The following is a 19,875-nucleotide window of genomic DNA, read 5'->3' on the forward strand; positions in this document are numbered from 1 at the left end:
ATTTCTCTCACACACACACACACACACACACACACACACACACACACACACACACACACACACACACACACACACACACACACACACACACACACACACACACACACACACACACACACACACACACACACACACACACACAGTACACCACATAACAGTGAATCCCAGCATTCATCCTGTCAGTCAGTTAGCCAGCCAGCCAGTCAGTCCTCCCCTATAGTCATGGTCCTCCCCCATAGCATAATGCCACCAACAGACGAGCGACAGGGCAGCCAATGAAAAAGTGGGAGTGCCGAAGCGTGTGATGCGATTGGCTGGCCTGGCACTAAGCAGACTGGGGAAGAGCGGTCTTAGGGGCGGGTCCTGTTGGTGGTACTTGTACTGAAGTGTTCTGCTTCAATACCAGAGGCCTTGTAGTGTTCTTACCTGCTGGCCCCCAGGAGAATAGTCTGATCAGCAGTGGCTCAGGATTAACCCCTTTTCTCTCTCTCTCTCTCAACCTCCAATGCTATTATAGGCCAGGCCTGCATCTATATCCGCAACAATGGTTGTTCCTGGATCCCAGCATATACAGGACACAATGTACTACCCTCCTCCTGACTTGAAGAGGGATGCTCATGTGCCTGATTTCAGCTCCTATTTAGCACTTTACAGGAAGTCTCTGGATGATCCTGAAGGTAGGTCTATTGGTTGTACTTAAAACCATTTACCTGCAGTTCAACATCTCTGTCATCATCATGTCCGCCTTCCTCTGCCTCTCCCTCTCCTTCCCTGACTGCATACAGTGTGCATGTCTCCATATCTGCCTCAATTTCTCTGTCTGACATCGCTTTTTGCGATGCTAGAATATACCATGCAAAAACATTTTTTTCAATAAAGTCACTCTCTTTCAGCTTTCTGGAAAGAGGTTGCCAGTGACTTCTTCTGGAAGAAGCCCGCAATAGGACCAATGCTGCAGTACAACTTTGACATGACAAAAGGGGACATTTTCGTGAAGTGCACGGAGGGCGCCAAAACCAACATGTGCTACAATGTCCTTGATAGAAATGTGAGGGAGAAGAATCTTGGTGACCAGGTTGCCTATTACTGGTAAGCAACAATATTTACACATGGTCAAAAAGAACATCCTCATCTGAAAGACTACCCTGAGTTATGTGTGTCAATGGCAATGCAATGTCCCCTCAGTGTCAGTGCATGAAAACAAGCTTTGACAGTGTGTGGTTCAAACACCTAGTCCAAAAGTTCTGTTGAAATCCAAACGGAGACCTCTGCCAGGATTGTTTCCAAAATTCTTAGAATTAATTTGAATCTTGGCTAAAATAGATACCTTTATTGATCTCATTGGGAAACATTCATTTAGCCGCCAGAGACTGATATCCCTTTAGATATTATTTAAAAATACATAATACATAACACAAAACATAATGTTTTAATATAATATTGTCCCATTATTAATAGAATAATTAGAGTCTAATCCAATGACCCAAATAAAGTCTTACGGTCTCCCTGTGTCTATTTACATACAGGAACACTCTGACGAGGACCTTAAAGGACCTTAAAGGGGTTTAATTACAGTTTAGAAATACTTTTAGCCTCGAATGGATTCATTGAATTCATATTCCTTTAAGGACGTTTTGACCAAGGTTGAGACAATAAAGCCACACATCCTAAGCCAGCTACGGTATAAGGCTGTACTTGTTATAGGGTTTCATTTCACATAGGTGCAAATATTTACCCTGTACACCTGACGACTCAGCAAACAAGGAATTGTTGTTCGGCCAGCTTGGAAGAGGTACAGTGATTGGGCTACTTCAAGTAGCCCAATCATACTGGCCGGTCTTACAAGTAGCCTAATTGTAAGACCGGCCAGTATGCACATAAGTTATATTACAGTGTTCATATGTAATGTGAACTGTCATGTTGGTTCCATGCCACTACATGCCGCCATACTGTGGCAAAGGAACATATCCCAGCTCGTCAACAAAGCCCACCACTTCTTATCAACGTCCTGTTCACAAGTGATGGGAATTCTTCTCCACTGAGACTGCCTAGAGTCTCGACCAGTGGTTCTCAACCTTTTCAGGCCGCAACCTCCCAAAATAATCATATTTGAACTGGGGACCCCCCAAAGTAATCATATTTGAATTGGGGACCCCCCACTCTGACAAGCAAATTGTAGCAATTACATTTAGATCGCGAGGCATTTGCTAATCGAAATATTGTTTTTCTTTCTTATATTATTTGACAATGTTGCTGATGTTTGACCAGTTTTTATAGTATAGTTTGTTGATAACATTTGATGCAGTAATGGTCTTTCTTTTTTAGGCATTACCTGAAATCTTCACTTTACTGTCATGTTTTGTTTACTGCAGACTGAGAATTAAATGAACCCTCTCATTGTTTTTTTGTGTCCTTGAAGTATACTTAGAAATAGACCATTCTCATCCTCTAGTCTAGGGCCAGCCTCTCAATAAAATTCTGACAAAAAATAGATTAAAATTAAAAACTAAACAAAACATATATGGTTTCATCAAGTAGCCAGTGGTATAATATTACACAATTTTAACCATGACATTTTCACTGGAGAGAATGGTGCCGGCCAAGACACTTAATGTTAAATGTCAGCTACAATGTGTTTGTCAGTGTATTGTGTCTCTCTGTGAGTGAGGAAATGTGGAGAAAGTGCAGTTCTCTTCAGTGGTTGCCATGAGACTACCTGGCTGTGCTTGTATTGTAGAGGTAGAATATTAACTTAAACTAAATTAAAGTGGTGCATTATTTACAGGAACGGTGGTTTGATACTAAAGCGCTTTATAAATAAAATGCATTATTCATATTATTATAACATTGTATTTATTTGAAGTCACAGCTAGGTTTCATTTTTTTAATTGTATGCCTCAAAGTTATATTGTATCTTTAATGGCCGCAAGCATTAGATGAGAGACGCCAGGTTTACCGTTGGAGGTTTGACTCATGTCAGATGGATTTAGGCCAAGACTATTCCCAATCTCTTGATCTGCCCACTTGCATAATTTGTATATCGAGTCAGTCCACAGTTACTCATAGTTTCATCACTGTTATCACTTTGTTTCACCATTTCTGTTCTGGCGATAAGGTCAATGTTAAGTTGTTGCGGTTCTCTGGCGTCTGTCCCACAACAGAGGCACGCGCTGTGCAGGCATGCTGGCGCTGCCCTGGCCAGTGCCTATTGGCTCTGTGCTACAGTACATTGTGCTACCATAATTGTTCAAGCCTGACACACATCCAAACCCAATATTTGAGCAGTCAGCAATGGTTACATGTTATCTCCTGTATGAGCTCACATTCATGCTGTGATGCTATTGAATAGTTTCTCCACAATTCAAAGGTGATCCACCGATATTGATCAATTTTGCTTGTTCACAAAGTCTGTGGTTATATTTCCAGGCAAAGATAATTGGGTGGAAAAAAAGGGTTTGAATCCTGCGTATTACAGTTGCAATCACCTCATCATCATCTCACATTGCAGCTTTATTGCAAGCAATGAGCATCTATTTCCCCAAATATGAAAATACTCCAGCTGTTTGACAATCAATAGTCTTATTCACAGTCAAACTATCATACAGCGTATCACAGACAAATGTGAGAACTGTTTGCTAAAGGTACATAATATTGTCTTTATTGCTGGTTTGTTGTTTTTCCAGGGAGGGGAACTCACCCGATCAGCACATGGCTATCACATACAGTCAGCTGCTCAGCCAGGTGTGCAGGTGTGCCAATGTCCTCAAACAGATGGGTAAGAAACCTAACTCTACATCTGCCATAGACCCGTCTACATTTTCAGTGACATTATCATGGTATCGTTAACACAACTGTAACACGACTGATACACATACACATGCCGTATCAGTGTCTCACGAGCCCCTGTGGACTATTATACATGTTATTGAAATCAAGCATAATACAATACATTTGTGCTTATTTTAAAACAAAACTCCTACACAACTCCTACACAGCCATTACTTAGTCTTAAGGCTCATACATAGTCTGGATTTTCAGTGGTTAGGTGACCACCGAACTACAACATGACGTCACGAGCCGCGGTGAAGAGCAAACCACCGCCACCGCTCCAGCACTTCTCTCTGTTTTTACTCACCACCGCTCAACCTTATTTCAGCTCCGGTGGTCAGCTCACCACCGGAGCGGTGGTCACCTCACCACCGAAAATCCAGACTATGAATAGGCCTTTAGACCCTCGCACTCCCTCGGTCTTCTTTCTACAGGTGTGAAAAAGGGAGACCGGGTGGCCATCTACCTTCCCATGATTCCAGAGCTTGTGTACACAATGCTGGCGTGTGCCCGGATAGGAGCTGTTCACTCCATTGTGGTAAGCTCATTCTAAAAAGGAGAGTAACCAATTAAGCCGTACAGCTTTTTGCCTATATAACGACATGCCCAAAATAGGGATGACAGGGTTAATTAAGAGGCAGTATTAAACATGAATCTGGAAGTGGTCATTCAGGGTTTTAAAGCTGCTTGGTTTGCGAGGCGGGAGGGCTTCACCCCGTCAGGTCTATTCCAAGTGGCAGATACATTGTCCGAAAATTGCCTTTCAAACGGCCTTCACTTCACACTGTGTGGCCTTCTATCAGTGTGTGTGAAGGAAACCACTCCATCATTCAACCTTATTCAATGAAGTGATAACAGACAAGTTAACCTCCTTCCCAGTTTTATCTCCATCTCACAAGGAGATAAAGGAAAAGAAATACTGGCAAAAGTGTCTAACCAGAATTACAGGAAGTACAAGGCTACATGTCGTCATGAAACTTCCTGTAGCACCCATATAAATGACAGAAAAAGCTATTCTTTTGCCCCAAATCGATGATGTTGTTAAAACCGTTATTTTTTATCCAGTTGACTAGTTTGATTAACTGTTGCACCCCTAATCAGCAGCAGGGTTTTGTTTATGTGACCCCATTTCACCGGGGAATACATGTTTAGTCTGGTCTGCTCTGGTCCTGTGATCAGCTGCTCAGATACATGTTTAGTCTGGTCTGCTCTGGTCCTGTGATCAGCTGCTCAGGCTGTGAACAGCAGCATTCGCAACACCTGCACACCAAAGGGTTGAAATATGGGTCAAACATTTACTGTCAGCTCATGAAGGGATCGCACAGTAAATTCTGACACGCCGCCAAAGCTATTTTAGCCATTTAGCCATTCAACCTTTCATATCCATGTAGAGGTTTGTGTTGCTGTTAAAAATACTTCCTGGCTGCTCTTGGGATTTCTTTCAAGTGTGCCCGCCGCTGCCAGGGATATTTTTTGACAGGATTAAATATAAACAACCTCATCTCGCCTTGGTCATTGTTGTGGGATATTATATCATCCAATCTTCTAGTATACAAAATGTCAGGTAGACTTGTTGGGATGAGGCCAGCCTTCCTATTTCAGTTCTATAGGTGTCCATATTGCTACTGATAGAAAGTGGTTTTGGCATACAATTATAATCTGAATAAAAAGCACCTTGGAGGTGCAGTGACATGTTGCCGAGTACAGAGTCCCCTGGTGAACTGATTTGTAGAGCTGTCATCAACTGGATGAACTATTAACTTGAGCCAGGACACAAGTGCGTTTCAGGAAAGGTTGCCAACTGGCAATCAAATAATAAGGCCATCCAACTGGCTGCCTCTATACAAAAAAGGTTACATAACCGCCAATGAAATTATTTTCCCATACAGTTTGGCTAATCCTTCCTTTCAACATTCTGTAAAGATCCAAACATGGCCCCCTTTCCCTTTCTCTCTCTCTCTCTCTCTCTCTCTAGTTTGCAGGCTTCTCTTCAGAGTCTCTGTGTGAGAGGATTGTAGACACTCAGAGCAGCCTCCTGGTGACAGCAGGTTCAGTACAATTACAATGCAACATTATGGCTAACATTACATAACGTGGCTCCCCTAATGACAAAAGAGGCCTTTTCACTCCAGACATCCAAAACAAACTGGTCAGACAATGGCTTGGCCTTACATCTCCAACTAATTTAAACCCTGCCTTATCTTTGCAAACTGTTAATAAAGTATTCAATCAATCAATCAAAACTCTCTCTTCTACACCAAACCTCTTTGCCTCGCTGCGAGGCATTGTGAGCTTGCAGATCGGCTATTTTTGGCTAAATGCTAGGGTTCAAGTGGTATGTAAAAATAACACCCGTGTGAAGTGAGGGGCGCTCTAATCATCGTACATCATCATCAGGAATGGTGGTCCCTTATTGGCCAAGGGTGGCCATCGCCATTTGCCGATTTGCTCAGACACATGACAAAGTCTCCATGCATGTCAATGTCATTTAATGTTTGTGTTCACTCAGAGGACCCCAGAGATAGATAGTTTACTTTAAGTGGTTAACCACGGAGCATCCAAGCATGACGGCATCTGGGTGACTAATGGTTTGTTGTCATTATGGGGGCGACTTTGTCCTGGTAGTAAATATGAACACTGCCAGTGTGTCAGAGTGTAAACACACCCTCTCGACTAATCATGCCCATCAGGGAATCATGACAACTGACTTTCTGTTTTATGATCCTCTCCTACTCGATCTCTGTCTGTCTCTCTCTCTCGTTCTCTCCTCTCTGTGTCTCGTATTTTACAGACGGTGTATACAGAGGAGAGAAGTTGATTAATCTTAAACAGATTGCAGATGAGGCTCTGGAAAAATGCTGTGAAAGGTGGGTCCCTGTTTACAGCTCAAACAGAAGCTCCTATTGACACTATATAGCCACTGGTAATGATGGGACCAAACCAAGGCTGTATAGTTGCAGACACGCGAACACTGACACACTTACTGACGCACACACACGCACGCACGCAGCTGTTATTGGGGGTTGTTGGGGAAACAGCGCCAGGTTGCCGGGCAACATGGAGCATTGTGTGACTCATCAGGGAAGCATGGTGACTGCGTAGAACAGCACGCATGGCTATACCTGGGAAGCTGACATGTGCATACTTGCAATCATAAATTCTTTGAATTACACACAAAGTAACATCCATAACATACTTAAACTCATATATAATTCATTGACCCGGTGTCTCCCTGGGGTCTACATGGTCCCCTCCTTTTCCCTCTATACATCTATTTGATGTATACGATCTAGAATGCAATGCATTGTGAGTTTGGCAATTCTCACCAAATATTTGCCTCTTTTTGACGAATGTTCGCATGCCCAGAATCGGGACACTAGAGTTAATTATTATTTTGACAGTACAATGTTTATCCCATTCTGACCTGAGATCAGATTCATACGAGGTTTCCACTGGACACACACTGGTCTGATCAACCCATTCTGACCTGAGATCAGATTCTAAAAATGTCAGTCGTTCTTCGAATTTTTCAAAAATAGCAGACCTACAAGCTCGTATCGCGCCACTCGGTGGCGCGATATGAGCTTGTAGATCTGCTATTTTTCAATAGGTAAAGCATAACATGATGCTAACACCAAAATGGGTGCCCGGTCAGAATGGGTTATAGACTGATGCTACTGTAGGTGCCTGGCTTACATGCGATCCTAGTTTACTGAGGCACTACGAAGTCTCTCTGCATTTGATGTATGTGTTTACCTTGCTTATTGTACATCACTCTGGATAAGAGCATCTGCTAAAAGCCTACATTGTAAATAGGGTAATTTGGTTAATAAATGAACACTGCAGGTTTGAAGCGCATTCAACCTAGCATTGCTATCGTCACAATGTCCTGTACACAGGCTGTTTTTTTGCTATTCATTGTATGAAAAAGTATGTAGGCCTTAAGTGGTTGCCGTGCAATAATAAAAGGCTGTGCTGCTAATGGTTATCTGCAATAAAACACGAAGAGGGAACCATTGAGGTTAACGGAGAGATTAATTAATTTAAAAATAATTAGCTATTTGAAATGTCTTTTCCATCAATCCGCCATGCTAGAAAAACCCATCTGATTATACATTTGGAAATTTAGGCAAAGCATGACATGCTTTTGGGGATGATTTTTGTCTTGTCTCTGTGCTTGACTTTATGAGCCTCCTCATGTTGTCCCTGTACAGAGGCCCAGTGAGCGTCACTAGATGCCTGGTCGTCAAGCACCGGGCAGCTGCTTGTAACAAACTACAGGTGGGCACTTTAACCTATCCAAACCGGGAGGGAATATATCTAGGGCTGAAGTGTCAACTAAAATCTCCATATAATTGTTACATCCCCTGAGATGTGTGGGCCCGGTCGGTCTAGCGGCCCGGGTACCTAGGCTGACTGACTTCTGGTCAACCTACTGTATAACGATCAATAAAGACAAAGAGGCCCAAAAATATCTTGAAATGAAATAAAATGGGCATAAAAATCAGTTTGTGGGTCACTATCAGTGCTTTACACCACTGATACTGAGTATGTGTGTGTGTGTGTGTGTGTGTGTGTGTGTGTGTATGTGTGTGTGTGCGCGCGCGTGTTCAGACCCCATGGGACTCTTCGTGTGACGTGTGGTGGGATGACGTCATCACAGGCGTTTCGGAGGAGTGTGAGCCGGAGTGGATGGACGCGGAAGACCCTCTGTTCATCCTCTACACCAGCGGCTCCACTGGCAAGCCTAAGGTACGGTAGGACAGTGGTTCACAACCTGGGAGCTGGGGCCCACTGCTGTAGACTGATAACGTGGATTCACTCATACGTTCCGTGTGAGTGAATCCACGTTATCAGTCTGGCAGTGCCAGGCTACCGCTGGTGGCCTGTCAGAATCAAATAATTGTCAAAACATTAAGATTTTGATGATAATATAGCATTAATATAATGTTAGATTAGGAATTATGAATGAGTTTTCATTGTGATACCAATAAATTGATACCAAAAAATGTTAGCTCCACTGCTCCATGCCAGAACACAATTGATTGATTGATAGAATAAAAATAAACATCACAAATCACTATTTTCGCTACTTTTGCGTGACGGAGTAGGGTATTAATTTCACAATAAACACAACATAAATCCTCCAGAGAGATTGCAAATACGACATTTGTACACAAATTAATAATGTGTATTGTCTTTTTGTGTACTGTACTGTACTGTACACAGGGTGTTCTCCACACTGTGGCCGGGTACCTGCTCTACACATCGCTGACCTTCAAGTACGTGTTTGACCATCACCATGACGACGTGTACTGGTGCACGGCGGACATCGGCTGGATCACTGGCCACTCCTACATCACCTATGGCCCCCTGGCCAACGGCGCCACCAGCGTCCTGGTGAGTGAGAACATCTGTGTTGTCACGTCACAGGCAGATGGCGGAAGAAGTACTCACATTTACTACTCGAGTTAAAAGTGTCCATAGAGGGTATGCACATGCAGCACTTGTGCTGCAATCATCTAGATTGAATGGCAAAACATTGAGCAGCATGGAGCGTTGGAGATTGAAAGCGCTCATTGGAAATCACTCAACAGTGTTTCTAAATGTCACATAATAATGCAGGAGGCAGCAGGAGGTTGCGTCATTGAAAACGAGTGCTTCCAAACTCCGACTCTGACCTGAGTAGCTCATAACATTACATGTCTATTGTCTACGGTGGACTTTTATGAAACAAAACTTTGCAGATAGAAAAAGGATACTTCAAGCTTTCTGTACAGTTGAGATGTTGGTTTGTAAGTTTAACGTCTTTTTATACAGTCAGATAGGACTTTTCTGTTTGAATGTATGGGCTGCCGGGGCCAAAGTGGTTCTTTTCCACTCGGTATGCGTTCCTGTATAACTCATGGTGCGATGATGTCACGGACATGGCCTCTATAGTATACAGTGTAGAGTCCTGTGTGCAATTCCAACACGGGGCTAAATATGTATTTCTTTTACACAATTTTATAGCGATAAAAAAAAAAAGATTTATTATAGTCTTACTAGACCCCATAAAATTACATCTGGCCACAAAAGATCACAGGATCTACTGAGTGTGAAGGGAGGTACTATAGGGGGAAGCCATACTGTGTACATTCAGTAGATCCTGTGATCTTTTGTGGCCAGATTTCCTGGGGTCTAGTAGGACTATAGTAAATAATAAAAAATACAATAAATCAGACCTCTATCGCATCAGGACAGGAGCTCAAGTGCACCAGTTGCCTGAAAATCTGCAGTGAATCAAGGATCGGATTATACCAACATTAGCCCAAGATTTAGACACTCACAGCGTATTTTTCGATTCTGACGTCATCACTCTGACAGCAGAATCGAAAAATACTCTACGAGTGTCTAAATCTTGGGCTACACCAACATGAACGTGCCTGCTGCAAAGCAAAGCTAAAGGACCCCTAACTCTAAACTCCTCCTATGATCTTCGCAAGCGAAGAATCAGCCATCGTGTGTGTGTGTGTGCTACTTGCGTGTAGTATAGTAGAATTTCAGAAATTGACATTATGAGGACCATTTTCCTGGTCCTCACAAGATAAATTGAGAAAGGTTAAAAATGGTTAAAAAAGCAAAAGTTTGTAGGGTTAGGATTAGACATGTAGAGGTTAGGTTTAGGGTTTCGGATTTGAGTTTTGCCTATTTTATACTTGGTTGTGCACTTATGTCACGCACAGAAAAATAGCCGATCTACGAGCGCTGTGAGCTTGTAGATTTAGCAATCTTTGCTATTTTCCATGCTGTCCTAAAACATTGATGTCTTCACAAGTATAGTAATACTGATCTGTGTCTGTGTTTGTCTCACAGTTTGAAGGCATTCCAGTTCATCCTCACGTGGGACGTTTCTGGGAGATCATAGAGAAGTACAAAGTGACCAAGTTCTACACAGCGCCCACGGCCATCCGCCTGCTGATGAAGTATGGAAGAGAGCCACTGCAGAAGTAAGAACGCACGCACAGCACACACACACACACACACACACACACACACACAAAATAGTATTACCTTTGAGCTACATACATACAACTACACGCTCGTTGACTAGTTCACAAAAGCAGCTGCCTCCCGTAGAAAAGGGGATTATTGTTTATGCTCTCCAGGCAATTTGCAATCAGGAGTGTAAACATACAATTTTCATGTTTTTTATGCGAGGGACACAGGAATGGCCGGCCTTCGTTCCAGGGTCACCTGCCAAGAACCACGTGGGAAACTGAGCACACGTTCGCTACAAGCTGCCATCTTTAAACCGTGCTTAGGAGCACACGTTCACTACAAGCTGCCATCTTTTGGTCAAAAGGAGAAAGCCGCTCTGATCATGAACTACATCTTGAGAATTCAGAGAGATATCTCATTTGTCCAACCACTGGAAAACCTGTGTGTGTAAATGCACCGAAAGCACATTAAAAATGGATTTAAATTAGATTTCTCAAGCTCCTTAAACAACAGCTTTAATATCTTACATGCTTCAGCTTGAAAATGTCAGATGACTTGCCCAAAAGGGGCAGCTGTGAGCTTGTGCCTTGAACCAGGTTGAAAGTGGTTAATTAATGCATAATTGTAAGTGTAAACGGGGTACAGTCATGTTACCCAGATCCGTACTACACATTTCATTACATAACACTTAAAATTCAACTTATGTAACTTACCGTTTGATGTCATAACTTAGTGTTCGCTAACAAACCCTTTTAAAAAGGTAGATACAGCTGACGGTGATCATTTTAAAGTGCGGGTGTGTTTTATTTACTTTAGGTGTTGCCAGGCCAGCATTTTCTTAACTGTATATGGAGCCAGCTGTCCATGCTGGTACACAGTAAGGTCCTTGCATACTGCTGTGTTTTAGCTGCGTGCAAACAGAACACAGGTGACTAGGATACAATAATCAGGTAGGTAAGACAAAATAGGAAACACCAACAAGAGGAGGCGGGAAAGCACAGAACAATACTACAAAATAAGACAACCAAAAACACAACAGAGTAAACAGTAAACCAAAACCAAACACCACAAGGCAAAATACAGAACATAAGTCCAAAACCTAGTAAGGACTGTCATAAGTGTTCAAAGTCAACCCACATGACAAGCGCTTCCTTTCTTAACATTCAAGGCATTACATTCAAGGCATTACAGAACATGAACTAAACACAAAATGGTCAAAGCCAGAGGAGCGGGGCGTGACAATGACAAGCTCACAAAAGTACAGTATTTGGATCTGAGCTGTAGTGGAGTAGCAGTAAAAGTGTTGATAATTGTAAATACTGAAATAATATATATTTTAAAAAGTACTTAAGTACAGTGCTGCTACTTCAGTACATGTACTTTGTTACTACATCACTTGCTTGTGAAGTCTGTCATTTGTATCTGTTGTTATATGAGCTCTGCACTGCAATAACTAATATTTTCATTACCGGTATGTTATTACGGTAGGTATGACCTCTCCAGCCTGAAGATTCTGGGTACTGTAGGCGAGCCAATCAACCCAGAGGCGTGGCAGTGGTACCACGAGGTGGTCGGCCAGCGCCGGTGTCCCGTGGTCGACACCTTCTGGCAAACCGAGACTGTAAGCATTAAATGGACATTTCACCGCTGGAAGAAATAGCAGTCACTCAATGTTAATAGTAGCCTATTTGTAGTCGATAACCCTATATGGCCAGAAAAATTATGAAGTCTGTGTGTTTGACTAGGGTTTGACTGCATTGCTAAATTCCTACAATGACCATAATGCTTTGGTACACTTCCCCTCCTTGTGGACAAGGAAGCTTTGAGAAGGAAAGGAAATGGTCACGTGACTGGGCATGACACTTTTATGGACACTTTCATGGGAGCCAAACTCACACCAGAAGTTCAATGAATACATGCCAGCTCATAACAAACATTATTTATGAACAATTGAGACCTTTGTCTCTGAGCTCCATAGCTGAGCTCTCATTGACTCCAGTGCATTCTGCCGAACTTCCAGGTGTAGTTTGGCTCCCATGAAAGCGTCCAATGAAAGTGTCATGGCGTAGCCAAGTCACGTGACCATTTCCTTTCCTTCTCAAAGCTAGTGTAGTGGAGGTGCGTGGAGGTGGCACTTGTAGTCCAGGAAGGAAGTGAGACCACATTTTCATGACAAAGTTTGGTCATGAACATGGCAACATGACAGAAAAATCCAAAAACACATTACACACATAAAAACACCAGGAAAGTGTTTCTTGTGAAGTTCTTGCTAAATTCATTTTTGGCTTTAGCCTACAGTACATGGTCTTTCTCAATATTTAATCTGTGGTTATGGCTCAATCAAATTGCCAAATACAGGCAGTGGAACACGACGGCTGTTGACCTTGTGGTTAGAGAGAAAATACTGTTACTGAAAGGTCGTACATTCAGCCCCTGTGCGGCTGAACAAAGCACAGAATAAAAGCCTAATTTAAATTAAGTTTAATTATAGCTGCACTGAAACGATAAGCTTCCGATGTAAATCCAGCTGATACACAGTTCAGCCTTGTTTACACTGTGTGATTAATACGCAAATTGTTATTTAAGCCATAAGTACAGTCTAATACGCAGCAATAAATTATGCACAACACAATTTGTATTTGGAACATTTTCTGAGCTTCTGCACCACAAATAAGGCATCAACTACATGAATATTTTAATTTATAGCTCATTCATCTTGTGCCCTGTAAAATGCACAACGGGCACAATACTTTGTGCTGCAAAATGTGCAACAGTTGAATTAACTTTGGTTCACAGCTAATTGTGTCAGTCATTGACCCTTGGGATGTCCCGGTTGACTCCACAGGGTGGTCACGTCCTGACTCCTCTTCCTGCTGCTACGCCTCTGAAACCTGGCTCTGCTGTAAGTAACCACACCTCTTGCATCCTGGATGTCAGTTGGCTAAAGCTTTTGTCCAAAGTGCAGTACAGAAAACATGGGAGGGACGGCACTGTAGTGTGTAGACCAATGATTCTAAACAGTTCCAATTCCACACTCTCAAGAGTTACAGACCCGGGGTCAGATTGCTTTCTAACTATCAATCATTTAGCTTGGGACCCCAGGTAACCTTGGGGGGTCCCTGGATCCCATGGTGAGAACCACTACTTTAGAAATGTTTATGAAATAAAACAAGACCTCAATAATAGCAACAATACTATAGTTAGTAGATTTAGTTGATAAGTACCAAAATATTTCCGCCTGTAAATTATTTAACATTTGGGACAACCGGGAACATTTTTATTAAATGAGACATTTTTAATACAGGACATATGTGCATGGGGATGTGATTGTGATCTGGAATAAGCTGTGCTGCCTGTGCCGGTGTATTGAAAATACACTGTGATCTAATCTACATCGGGTGAGCTAATGTGAGGCCATCCATCTGGACATTTCAGACATTTCCTTTCTTCGGTGTGGAGCCCACCATTCTCAATGAGCACGGAGAGGAGCTGGAGGGAGAGGCGGAGGGGTACCTGGTAACTGCATCTCATGTTCAGAATATAGAACTCTGCTGTCTGCTTTTGGTGGTTATCGTATATTGCTGACACGCAATAGACGTTTTCTGCCCGTTGGCTATAGTCATATAACTTTCTAGCATGCAGCATTTCAGTCTATGTATTGTTGCGACCGACGGTCCCAGTTAACTATGGAATCGTGCATTTCTCTGATGATGTCACGTGACATCTCATGACATCATCAGGGATGGAGATCCCTGATGATGTCATCAATATTAAGCCCATATATGGAGATCCCTGATGTCATCAATATTGGCCAGCAACTCTACATCTGACCTCAAACCCTTAGATCTCCATATATGGAGCTGACCTGTTCTGACGCGTCACAAGCTCGGCCATGGCCTCAGATCTAATTGGGTTGTTATTATTATTAGTAGTAGTAGCAGGAGAAGTATCATCATAATCAATGTTAATAATAATTTGTATTAATATTGAATTAATATTACTGTATAATATTGGTACACATATTATTAATATTGAAGTAATGTTAATGTCTAATATTGGTACACATGCTGTGGGTGTATGACAGGTGTTCAGAAGACCCTGGCCAGGCATTATGCGTACCGTGTACAACAACCACCAACGCTTTGAGAACACTTACTTCAAGAAATTCCCAGGCTTCTATGTGACTGGTGACGGTAAGCAACATGTCAATCTATCAGCGAATAAGCATTCTAATGCCAATACACACATGCCAATACATACTTATTTTGTTGCCGTCGCCCATCGGGCGACGGCAGCCTCAGCCTTGCCTGAGGTTGGACGATGAATGCCAGGCAGTAGTTTGTTTACTTCGTGTTTTAATCATTTTAGTGTCTTGTTTTTGTTCTTTGTCAGGCTGCAGGCGGGACAAGGACGGCTATTACTGGATCACCGGAAGGATAGACGACATGCTAAACGTCTCAGGTGCTACTGGATGTTACCGTTTTATAACACTATCCTTTATTCAGACGGATGGCAGATAAGATCATGTTATCTCTCCATACGACATAACTCAACATTGCTATTGAGAGATTTTTACTGGATTTTTATCTACAATACTGGTCAGTGCACTAAAACCACGATTGTGCACGCCTGCACAGTGTATTTTTTGTAAAATCCTAAAAAGTTTTTGAATCTGTTATTTAATTTTCCAAAACATAGGTTGGTGAACCAATAGGAAGTCACCCGGCGGTCTCGGCCGGGAGATGATTCCGCTCCTATGTCCAGAAAAGCATAAATCTCTTTCGGGCTACCCTCAAAACAGCGCCATCTCTTACAAGTACATTTTTGTACTGACAGGCGTCTTCCTCCGTTTCAATGTTAACCTTTCTCTTTGCCTCCCTCCTCCAGGCCACCTGCTGAGCACGGCAGAGGTGGAGGCGGTGCTGACGCAGCACACGGCGGTGGCCGAGGCGGCGGTGGTCAGCCGGCTCCACCAGGTGAAGGGGGAGTGTCTGTACTGCTTTGTCACCCTGAAGCACAGCAGGGAGTTCAGCGGCACCCTGGCGGATGAGCTGAAGAGACTGGGTGAGAGAGAGGAGTCAGTGCAAGAACCTTTTGATTGATTGAATACTCTACTGTCAAATAATACGGTGAATTTTTATAGCGCCTTTATCCAAGGCGCTTTACATAGATTGTGCAATTCACCCATTCACACACCGATGCCGGAGGAAACCATGCAAGGCACCAATACAACCTGCACATCGGGAGCAATTAGGGGTTCAGAGTCTTGCTCAAGGACACTTTGACACTAACTCTGTGTATGTGTGTGTGTGTGTGTGTGTGTGTGTGTGTGGGGGGGGGGGGGTTCCCCAGTTCATATATGATTGAAATTGTAAATTGTAATTGAATACTTTATTACCAGTTTGCAAAAACGTACAGCGGTGCAGTAGCAGTAAAAAAATCAGTGCGTGGTGATTTATTTTGGCAAGATAGAAGACTATAGGTCCAGTTTCAAATTGCAGACAGGTATTCCTTTATGGTGGTTTTGAAGGAGGATAGGGACTCACACTTTTTGATGGCTGTTGGTAGGACATAACAGTAGAATGAATTGATCCCTGAATGTGGGGGGAATGACATCAGTGAAGCGCACTCTGGTGAACCAACTGACCCAATATGTTTGACCGTTCCCATGTTCCTATACTCTCCTCTGGCCATCACTTTGTCTATAGTGTGTTTCATTTTTCTATTCAAATTCCACATGCAAGTAAATATTTTAAATGTCTTTTATTTTAGTGAGGGAAAAAATTGGACCAATCGCAACTCCGGATTTCATTCAGAACGCCCCAGCACTCCCCAAAACTCGCTCAGGTAATTTTGACATTGTGTGCAGCATCATCTACCTAATGTGACTTCATTAACCACTTAAGCCTTTTATAATAATATCAGATCTACAAGGTCATGTCAGGGACGTTTAATTGTAATAGTTACTGTGTATGTCGCTTGATAATCATCAATGTAATAATGACATCACTGCCAAGCTCACAACATGTCATGTTGCGACACGTTGTGAGCTTGTAGATCTGCTGTTTGTGACCAATGTCTACCCCAGAATTTAGGGATGCATGGCGGCGGGTTCATTCAAGTGCTTAACAACTAGGCTAATGGTGTTCTTCTGCAGGTAAGATCATGAGGAGAGTTCTGAGGCAGATCGCGCGCCACGAGAAGGACCTGGGGGACCTGTCCACCCTGGCTGACCCCCAGGTGGTGGAGGTCTTGATCAGCCAGAGGTGCGAAGCTGCAGCCTGAGGAGGAGGAGGCCTCTGTCTGCTCTGGACAGATAAGAATGCATAATAAATAAGCCCTCGGTCTAGACGGAGAGGGCGCGCTGTCTAGAAGACCAGTGATTCCCAACCAGGACCCCCATTGGGCCATGGATTTGATAAAGAATTTAGTATCTCTGGGACCCCAAATCTACACAGTTAAACCCATTAAAAATGGGAAAGCATCCGTCTCATTTTAGATTTTATCTATTATTTTATACATTGGCTATTTCTGTTCAGAAAACTGTTTTTAAACGGGTTTTTTTAGAATTGGATATTTTTCAATTCAATTCAAACGTTATCTCAGGTCTTGTATTGTATTTGTATAAAAGGAACCCACAGTGTCCATGTGGTTCTTATCCATCCGTCATTTAGTAGGGGACCCCCCCCTGGAACTCCCTTGAGGACTCTGGTTTGAGAATCACTGGTCTAAAAGAATATAAATATAAATGGCATTCATGACCCACATGCCTAAACGGTTGAATGCCCACATTTACCGTTTACGGTACATGGGCATGACTCTGTCGCTTTTTAAATTACTCTCAATGGCGAGTTATTGATTACACAGTATTTCAGATATTCTTGACACAGAATATTTCTCTCTCTTGCTGCCAGTTTATTTTTTCTTAAACAATCATTCTGTCATTGCTTAGAACTTGTTTTTCCATAATGTTCTATAGCCCTAGGTGCTCTCAGCTCCTTTTAAGAACTGTCATTACGACAGGCAAGCCAGCTTTGCACAGTTTCCATAGTGGCTTGTATTGGAAGGCTGATTTGATGTATATTTTTTCAATGTGTGATATAGTATTTCTATGACCTGCAAATAAAGTGCATTATCTACGTATTTGACTCTTGCGTATTTGACGATTTTGTAATCCATTTTTCACCCGGTGCCAATTGCCTAAACCAGTGATACTCAACCTCAGGCCCGCGGGCCACATCAGGCCCGCGGGACCATTATGACTGGCCCACCAATGAAAATCTAAAAAAAAGAAGAAAAAAAAATCTGGAAAATGAAATAAAAATAAAAAAATCTGAATGAAGTTATCTTTAATTACATTATTATAAGTAATACTATTAGAGTTGTACTATTACTCGAACGAAAATGTATCCCTATTCCCTGACATAATTTTATAGCTAAACGGACAGAATTCTATTTTATTTGAATGATGAAACCCAGCTGCCATTAATAGTTGGAAATGGAAATGGAAATTGCGGAAATTGAGAAATGGAAATTGCGGAAATTGCGGAAATGGTGGAAATGGAAATTGCGGAAATTGCAGAAATTGAGGAAATTGAGGAAATGGTGGAAATGGAAATTGTGGAAATTGCGGAAATGGTAATTGCGGAAATTGAGGAAATGGTGGAAATGGAAATTGCGGAAATTGTGGAAATTGCAGAAATGGTAATTGCGGAAATTGCAGAAATGGAAATTGAGGAAATTGCGGAAATGGAAATTGCGGAAATTGCGGAAATGGTAATTGCGGAAATTGCTCTTCACTTATAGCTATCTATTTTCAGGTAGATTGTTTTATTTTACTCAGTCAGCCATATCACTACTCATTTTTTTTCATGAAAAAGGTCATAGCTGGGTAATCTATTTTCAGGCAAATTGTGTTTATTGTATTTTATTTTACTCAGCCATAACAATTTATTTTCTGTTAACCAACTTGCTGGCTGGCAGGCAGGCAGACAGCTACTCATAGACAGGCAGACAGACAGACAGCTACTCATGGAGAATTGGACAGGCAGGCAGTCAGACAGCTACTCATAGACAGGCAGACAGACAGCTACTCATGGAGAATTGGACAGGCAGGCAGACAGCTACTCATGGACAATTGGACAGGCAGAAAATGTAACACATTTATTTACATAGTGTGCATGCACATTGTACTTTAATACATTTTGCGAAAATAAAGCAATTGAAAGAGAGAAGTTATCAAGTATCATTAATGTCGTAATTTTATCTACTGGCCCCTTGCCATTTTTGTAATGTGGCCCACAGGTAAATCTATTTGAGTATCCCTGGCCTAAACTGTAATCCTGGGTGCTACTCTCCCTCTGGGGGAGCATGAGCCACAAACTGAGCTCATGCTTCCTTCAATGCATGATGAGTGAGCAGGCGTCTTATCACCTGCCAGGGGGGAGTTCCCTGGTACTAGGTAGGACGTAGCAAGTGGAAGGTTACTCGTTAATCCAACCAGTTGGAGGCGTTATAGAGACCAGGATTACTGCATGTTTTTTGCAGAGACACAGGGAGAACACAAGGCCCTTTCGCCAAATATATATCAATATAAATCCGTAGTAGCTCATGGCTTCTATGAGGGATCTGGTCAACTTAGTGCCCATTGTAATTACTTTGCACACCAATTCATCATCCTTGTTTGAGAGAGAGAGAGTCAGAGACATGGATTTAATAGATCAGCTTCTCAATACTGCCCCCTTGTGACAGAAAGGGCTCACTGTCAGCTGCTCTGCTGTTCACTCTGAATTAAGCCATTCAGTCCATATTCTATTCGGCTTCTTCCTTTTGTTGTGTAGCAGTCTACCATTGAGCCACTAATGAAACCGGGGACTGATGATCTCATCGGTCCAATGGATGGAGGAGGGGAAGCAGCGATTAGGGACGGAAAGAGAAAATAAATGTTGGGATTAACAACATTATCCCAAATGCCTCAGATTAGCTTGAGCTAAAATCACAACCATTAGTGGCTCTTGAGAAGAGAAAAATCCAACGAAAACAAAACAATCACCTGGTTCTTTTTTT

The 19,875-nt window shown here is 42.4% G+C and overlaps 1 protein-coding gene across 1 annotated transcript; it reads left to right on the forward strand.

The window, feature by feature from the left end:
- The first annotated feature begins 436 nt into the window (after nucleotides 1-436).
- Nucleotides 437-17,957, forward strand: acss2l (acyl-CoA synthetase short chain family member 2 like). Its single transcript, XM_080777987.1, has 18 exons — nucleotides 437-677; nucleotides 894-1,089; nucleotides 3,684-3,775; nucleotides 4,263-4,366; nucleotides 5,804-5,876; nucleotides 6,620-6,695; nucleotides 8,043-8,109; nucleotides 8,443-8,580; nucleotides 9,058-9,228; nucleotides 10,684-10,817; nucleotides 12,298-12,430; nucleotides 13,655-13,711; nucleotides 14,245-14,325; nucleotides 14,894-15,002; nucleotides 15,202-15,270; nucleotides 15,697-15,873; nucleotides 16,582-16,656; nucleotides 16,967-17,957. Exons 1-18 carry the CDS (start codon nucleotides 545-547, stop codon nucleotides 17,092-17,094), a joined length of 2,013 nt encoding a protein of 670 aa, XP_080634113.1. The 5' UTR covers nucleotides 437-544; the 3' UTR covers nucleotides 17,095-17,957.
- The last annotated feature ends 1,918 nt before the right edge of the window (nucleotides 17,958-19,875 follow it).

This window comes from Protomyctophum bolini (genome assembly GCF_963924005.1).
Source record: "Protomyctophum bolini genome assembly, chromosome: 12".
NCBI lineage: Eukaryota > Metazoa > Chordata > Actinopteri > Myctophiformes > Myctophidae > Protomyctophum > Protomyctophum bolini.

Bases quoted from the DNA above. Each gene is read 5' to 3' on its own strand.
- acss2l (XM_080777987.1), top strand. From the start codon at position 545: ATGGTTGTTCCTGGATCCCAGCATATACAGGACACAATGTACTACCCT. The intron at 1,090-3,683 runs GTAAGCAACAAT...TTGTTTTTCCAG, and splicing joins GACCAGGTTGCCTATTACTG to GGAGGGGAACTCACCCGATC. The intron at 15,003-15,201 runs GTAAGCAACATG...GTTCTTTGTCAG, and splicing joins CTTCTATGTGACTGGTGACG to GCTGCAGGCGGGACAAGGAC.